The 7,281-nt window shown below is 39.8% G+C and overlaps 1 protein-coding gene across 1 annotated transcript in view; it reads right to left on the bottom strand.

Moving 5' to 3' along the window:
- Positions 1-5,186: 5,186 nt before the first annotated feature.
- ldlrad3 (low density lipoprotein receptor class A domain containing 3) overlaps positions 5,187-7,281 on the bottom strand; it is a 104,604-nt gene continuing 102,509 nt past the window's right edge. The window contains exon 6 of the mRNA XM_034215958.1: positions 5,187-6,075. Within this exon, the coding sequence (XP_034071849.1) occupies positions 5,871-6,075 (205 nt within the window). The 3' untranslated portion in view covers positions 5,187-5,870. The remainder of the gene's footprint in view (positions 6,076-7,281) is intronic.

The following is a 7,281-nucleotide window of genomic DNA, read 5'->3' as shown; positions in this document are numbered from 1 at the left end:
CCGACTTATGCATATATATGAGAGGAATTTTGGTTTCTGTCGGTATGCTGACTGACATACTGACAGCTCTGCCATTTGAGGTGAAAGGTGATGCATTGTCAAAACTTTAAACTGATTTTTTTCTCAGTAAATAGTCATTTACTTCAGTATTGACTAAAACTCGTTTTTAAAAGGCACACCTCATGAGGCTTTTAGACTTGCATTGCATGAAACTTTCCTTGACTTCCTCCGAACAATGTGCCAGACTGGTCTTTTCAACTTATATGTCGATCCTTTGGTGGTTATCAGACTGTGACATCCACTGATATAAGACCTAAATACATAATGTTTGTTGTTAGACATGCAGAATCAGTGTTAGTGCCTTTATGGAGCGAGAGAATGGCACCAATTGCAAAGAATGAAAAGATGAATGCATCTGTCCGATTATTTGAAAGATACAACACAAGCAATAGAAGGAGGTTGGAACCATGTGGAAGAGGAAATTAGAGCAGATTTATTATTTAAGTGAAACTGCCCACTTTCTCAATGGTCAGTTCGCTATGGTGACCATGGTCAAAGTCTTGATATTGTGTGTTAGCCTAATGATGTGTAAAGACGCCTGTATGGAAATGTGAATCTTTGTGATTGTCCTGGATGATGGTGTGTATGCGTGTCCGTGATTGTGTGACATGCTCCTCTCTCTGTGCTGCTGTGTGTGTGATTATGTGCTCAGACTTGCTGGCTGGTGGCTGATAATGACACAAGAGGCTGTGTGTTTGTGGATCTCTTAGCAGAGGAGATTCCCACCGTGCTCAGCGAGTCTGGGCTCTGTGTGTTTTTGGGGTTGCACGCGTGACTCCGCCAGCTGTTCTATTCTCCTGTTGGCCCCCTCAACCCTAACCAGCCCTCGCCCCTCGCCGACCCCTCCTTCCCTCAGAGGCCTGCTCTTCATCTGATAAGGGTCGCGCTGGCCAAACCCTCAGCAGAGCTCCTCAGAGCCGCTCCATGCTAACAATACACCCTCCTTCCCCTCCACGCTCACACCATTTACATGTGAAAACACCGGGTCTTATCTCCAGTTCACTGGAGCTATGGCACACCGGCCAAGTGAGTGCATGTTTCTATATGTGAGCAAAAGTGGCCTTAAGAGAGAGATCTGCATGAGGGAACACTTATGTGGCTACATTTATATTTATATTATATCCCTACTTGGGTTTTATATATTTCCCTATTTCCAGGAGAGATACCAGACACCGCATGATCATATCAAATATAATATATTAATAGTAACCTCAAGAATCTTTTTCAGCACTAGTTGAAAGAATGAAGGGTTATTGTGAGAAGTATATTAGCCGGCTAAATGGCACTTGTATTTTATCCAACAGCTAACGGCCACGGTAACGCCAAATGAAAGACCCCCAAGAGAGGAAGAGTAGTCTCTTTTCACCATCACCTTGGAATAATGCCATGGTGTTAACAATAATCCTCATCTACATGAAGATGAGCGTCACCACTTTCCTCTCTGCTACCACGACAGCCAACTCAACTATTACTCCTCTTCCTTGTTGTCATCATTTGCATCTTCTCTACTGCTCTCTGCTTGAATGCGCACTAAGGGTCAATTGACTCAAGAGACATTTGGATTGATGTCATGGGGGCATAACTTCAAATGTTTTCAACATATGAAGAAATATCCCTTCTGCCAATTCACCAGCTGCCGGGCCGACAGAGAGAGGACGGGCAGCAAAAGAGAAGCGTGCAGGCTTTTAATTAAAGTCTGTGTAGTTAAGGGCTCGGGCTAAGCAAACATGGGCCTCCAGCATCAGAGTTTAAGATGAGGTAAAGGAGAGCGGGGCCATGAGAGAAAAGCGCCGAACATTGAAGGAGGGAGGAGGGGTGAGGGGGGTGAACAGAAGAGATCTACGAGTGAGGGCAGATGAAGGATGATCAGGACTTTAAGGCACCGGGAAGGACAGGGGATGGGTGTCAGAGATGATATCACATGTTATCTGATGTATCATAATGTGATGCGGATATTAGGGTGGGAGGGGCGGGATGAAATGCAGGGTTTTCAGGGACATTACAATGAAAATAGGAGGCGACTAGCGAGATAATATTCATACTATTCATGAATTCAGTGAACTAGGTGTCATAAGAGATAGTTGCCATGAATCTTAGATATATGCAAATCTGAGCTTTGACATTTTTTACAAGAAATATATCAATAGCTACTTTGACAGAACATATTAGATTACATTGCAGCAGAAAGTTTTTGCACATTGGACCTTCTGCACAGAGCTTTGTCTCATTATGGGGACACGGTGACCTCTAGAGGTGGATCTGAAGAACTGCAGGGCTCTGCTGCCAGCGCAAAGAAACTAAATGCATGGAGGGAAATATGAATACTCGAGGGGACACAAAGCTTCCTAGCTTAATGATATTTGCTTTCATATCACTGTCTCATGACTATAACTTTACTCCATTAAAGGCTTTATAAATGTTGTTAAAGGTTTTCAGTGATGACAACAAAACTAGGTTTATTCACTTCTTTCCTTTTTATTTTAAACTCTTGAGACAGAAATATTGTACTTTATATTTAACTACATTTATTGGACACATACAGTAACTTGTTAAACTGGAGATTAGAATTTTACATTCTTGATCTCAAACACTTTGGCTTAAGCCTTATGCGTCATTGTTTCATTCAGGATATAGTTTCAATCCCAATTAAGTAACAATTATTCATTTGTTTTTTTACAAAAAAAGTCAATAAAACAATTCTAAACTATGAATACACATTTGTCCTGCAGAATAACTTGCAGGTTGGAAACCACTGTATAAAAAGAAGCTCCACAACAGTATAATGCTGCCTCTACACTTTTGCATCAGGATGAACTAATAATGTAATTAATAATAATATTCAGTCACAAAGGCCACTTCGACTGCAGTACGAGAACATTCATCTGATAACACTTCCACAACTAACTTGAGTAACATTTAGTATGCAGGATTTGTAATCACATTTCTTTCTTCCACCAAAGAATGTGTATTTGTTTCTACCCACAGTGTAGACTCAGCAACATTTATTATCTTTATTATCTAGGGAACTGCGTTCTAAGTTTGGTCCCGCGGTAAAGCTCCATACGTTGCAATACACATGGTTTTAGAATACGTTAAGTTCCAGAGAAACCGTACAATGAGATTTCCAGTAAAAGACCCACACACACGATCTGAGTCAGAATTGTATATTACTTTCAAAATAAAGAATACAAGGTGGTAAAAAGATCATGATAGGCAGCGTAACAAAGGCAGATAATTAACCTCAGGAGATCAAATCAGAGAAATAACGATGTTTGATCTTTCCTTAATAAAAAACCCCAGAAACAAACAACAGACAAGCTGGTATACATTTCGTCCTGAGAACTGTTTTTGCAGTTTTACAGCAAATAACATAAATTCTGTTTTACTCTATAGGCCTTTGCACTTTTTAACATATTAAAAAGGAGCAAACAGTGTGAAACATAATCATTCCTTTGGAGGGTAGTGGTTACAAATGATTATCTTTGGTTTTAATGTTTTTCTTCTGCCTGCGTCACTACTGCTGGCCCTGGAGGAAAATAAAGATGCAAGGCACAACTGCATTTACACATTCACCTCTGGCTTTACACTCTACTTTTTAAATACTTCTTTACATACATATTCCTATGTACAGTGTTGAACATGTTGTAATGAACGAAGAAAGGTCAAAAAACAAAAGAACATATTTAAACACAGATCCTTCAGATAGGAACTCATCTGTCATTGTCTAATACTATTGAGGATGATTTTCCAGAATGACACAGTTATATATACAAAAGTCTGAACAGTCTGATATAGGTCATGATATTCTTCAATGTATGTTGTTGTGTGAGATTACTACTGGACCGTTTTTAGAGGATCTAAATAGGGGATTTTTGCCATCATACATGTCACATACAAAGGGCCAAACTAACAAACACTAAGGCCTCAACACAATCATCTGGATTTATTTTTGTCTACATAAAGAAACATTATTGGTCTTTAATCAGAAATGTAATAAAACGTTATATTTACCAAGAGGTGATACTTTTGCTTAGAGGAATGATTAATGAAGCTCATTTGGTAAGGATATGTACCTATATATATATATATATATATATATATAATTTCTGCTCAATATTATTTTAAACAAATCTCAATGGTCCTTTTCACGGTTTAGGTTTGACGTTAACCAATTGACAAAAACAAATATTCCTCCACACCTCACCTAGATATGTCTCACGAAAACATTCTTCTTATATGAGTTTAGTTTAAAGTACCACTGAAAGAGTAACAAAGTGTTGATTTGTAACCAATATACTGTAGTCCTATTATTAGGTCATGGTTCAACACTGAAAAACCCTCTGATTGAGCTGCTCTTGTACATCACGAGTGTACGTGTTTCTGTTACACTATTATTAAAATCACACTACTGTATCGTCTTCTCTTTGACTTAAAAGATCTGTCGACATCGGTGAAAATAAGGCATTAACATACCATAGCTAAAAATGACAAAGTACATTAAATCATCAAATGTAGCAGTGATCCTAAAAAGTACATACTTTATCTGTCAGTCAGGTAATTTACAATTTTAAAGGGGACCTATCATGCAAAATGCACTTTGTGATGTCTTTTATACATAAATATGTGTCCCCGGTGCGTCGGGGAACTCACGCAGCGTCAGAAAATAAAACCCTCTCTCTTTTCCTCCGTACCCAAATCTTTTAAAAACGGGGATACAACTAGTGGATACAGATTTGCTGCCGATATGACGTGAAATCGGCAGCGGACCCACAGAAAGTTGCTATCAGAAAACAATGCCTGACGTGTTTTGGACGTAATCTCGTTTTTGTTTACATTAGCAAGCCTCGCTAACACTCAGAGCTAACCTGTACTGGAGAGCACATGTGTTTTAAAAAGCAGGAAATAAAAAAAGGAACTCACCTTGTGATAAACCTCCAAGAGACAAAGCATTTGAGCTCCATACTGTTTCAGAAATAATCCTTGATGTGGTTTAGAACAGGGTGGCGTTTTATCACAACAGAATTTAACTTTATCTCCGGTATAATTCTGATCAGGCATTAGCTCCGCCTCCTCTTTTTCTTTTTTTCAAGCTAAGGACCCAAAATCCGAGTTTCTCTAACAGGGCAGCAACAGAGGGGTATGAGCAGTATGAGGCATGGCTACAATGGGTGATCTGTTTGGTATTTTAAGCAAAGAACTTCACAGACATGTTTTGTATAGGTATGGCCCTACAATATATTTGTCCAATATAGCATAATACAATAGGTCCACTTTAACACAATACAAATCTCTTATAAAGCCCACTATGGAAAACATTGTGGATGTGAAATGTGAAGTATGGTAAGGAGTATTGCAAAATGGTGCATGGCGCTGTAAGTGCTTTCCAAGTGAGTTAACCTGGAGAATAACACCACTCCATAAACTACACTATAAAAAACAACAACCTTTTCAGTTACCATTCTATGTGATAGTTTAATGAATATCTTCATAATAAGTGTAAGTTTAACTCTTTAGAGATGCAGGCTATGGTAACTGTAATGTATCATACAGAGTATATTTCCAAGGGGAGTGCACGTCAACTGAAGCCAACTGTAGAGAAATAAATGAACTAACAGATGAGGGTGTAGTGCAGCCCTGACCTCAGTAGGGGGAGCCAGCACACAACATTGGTCTCGCAGGATAAACTCATCTCAGTCCAGTGCTTCAATCAGCCCAAGAGTTTAGGGCAACTGTCCTGGCCTCGTGGCCCTGCAGCCTGCTCCGTCAGTCCTGCAGTCTCTGAGTTCTGACTAGTTCAACCAACAGAGAGGCTACGGCTGCTCCGACTCCCCTCTGGAGCTGGAAGTGGGCTGCGTGCCTGAGGCCACAGTTCTGGGTGTTGAGGGTGCAGAGAAATGCGTTGTGGGGAAGCTCAAAGGGTCCTGTGGGCCCTCGTATTGAGGCAGCTCGCCCTCCGATGGAAGCTCTCCTTCTGAGAGGTACGGAGGAGGAGGGAGATCAAACCAGGGAGGCCGACTGGGGGTAAAGACAGAAGAAGAAAGTGATGTCAGGACCATGAGTGTTGGATTTTCTTTTACTTTGACCAGCAGCAATATTCAGGAAGCACACTCCGCTGGTGATGACATGAATATTTAAAAACACCTGTAAGACTCTCATTCCCAATATTAGATTTTTTCCCCCGATTTATTTTGAATTTGAACAAAGGTTGCACATATTGATCCTGAATGATTCATTTTGAAGCAGGTAATTGCAGAGAAAGTGATGACTTTAATCAGTATTTCCTTCTCTAGAGCAGGGATGGGCAAATGGCGGCCCAATACTGTCCACTAGACTCCTAGTTACGTCGCGAGCTGCATACATGATTTCAAATACCGCAAAAATAATCTGTGACGCGTTTGTGTGTATTGTGTTTGTTTCCCGGGGAAACAAACACAATAAACACAAGAAACACCGGCTGTTGTAATGCCTGCTGTGATGTTAAGTTGCCGCTTGTAATGATGCCGTTACAAGCTTCAAAGTTGTATTTAACATTTGAATTTGGCGAAACAAGTTTAATATTCTAAAAACCAAGACTTTGTTTATTTGAAATCAGATGAAACCAAACTGTCACGGACCCTGCCGTGTTATCTATGATTACTACGCTTTTCATTCATAATTTCAGCGGGAGGGAGGGGGAGTGGTGCTGAGGAACAGCAGAGTGCGGGCTGACAGGTGTCTGTGTTGACATTCCCCTTATTGTGGAATAAGGGGAATGCAGAGACAGGCTACAAGTGTTTTAGGTTCAAGAAGTTAGACAACTAATATCTGGGTTAGTGTTCATGACTTCATGTTTATGTCATCTTAATGATTAATCTCAATGCACACACATTTTCCGTGCTAGTAATAGTTTTATTCCACTGTTAAATAAGCTGTTCAATACAAACATGCCACTTGTAAAAATGAAATAACATTTCTGTGAACTGATATTTGTTTAGTGAGCTTATTAGAGATGTTCCCTAAAAAATGTCAATGAAGATGTCAGACTAAGTATATTTGTTAATAATTACATACAACACATGGAATTTGTGTGTGTGTTTGTGTTCCAAGTGAATCTGCGGCCCCTGGTGGCCAGTATATACATTATGTGGCCCCCACCAACATCAAAGTTGCCCATCCCTGCTCTAGAGCAATGTTCACTATAAGTTATTTGAAATAATGTATGTTTAGCTTTTTTTTAACAAC

The sequence above is a fragment of the Gymnodraco acuticeps genome, unplaced genomic scaffold, assembly GCF_902827175.1.
Source record: "Gymnodraco acuticeps unplaced genomic scaffold, fGymAcu1.1, whole genome shotgun sequence".
Taxonomy (NCBI): Eukaryota; Metazoa; Chordata; class Actinopteri; order Perciformes; family Bathydraconidae; genus Gymnodraco; species Gymnodraco acuticeps.
Note: the sequence above shows the minus strand (reverse complement) of the source record. Positions and strands in the feature narration are given on the sequence as shown.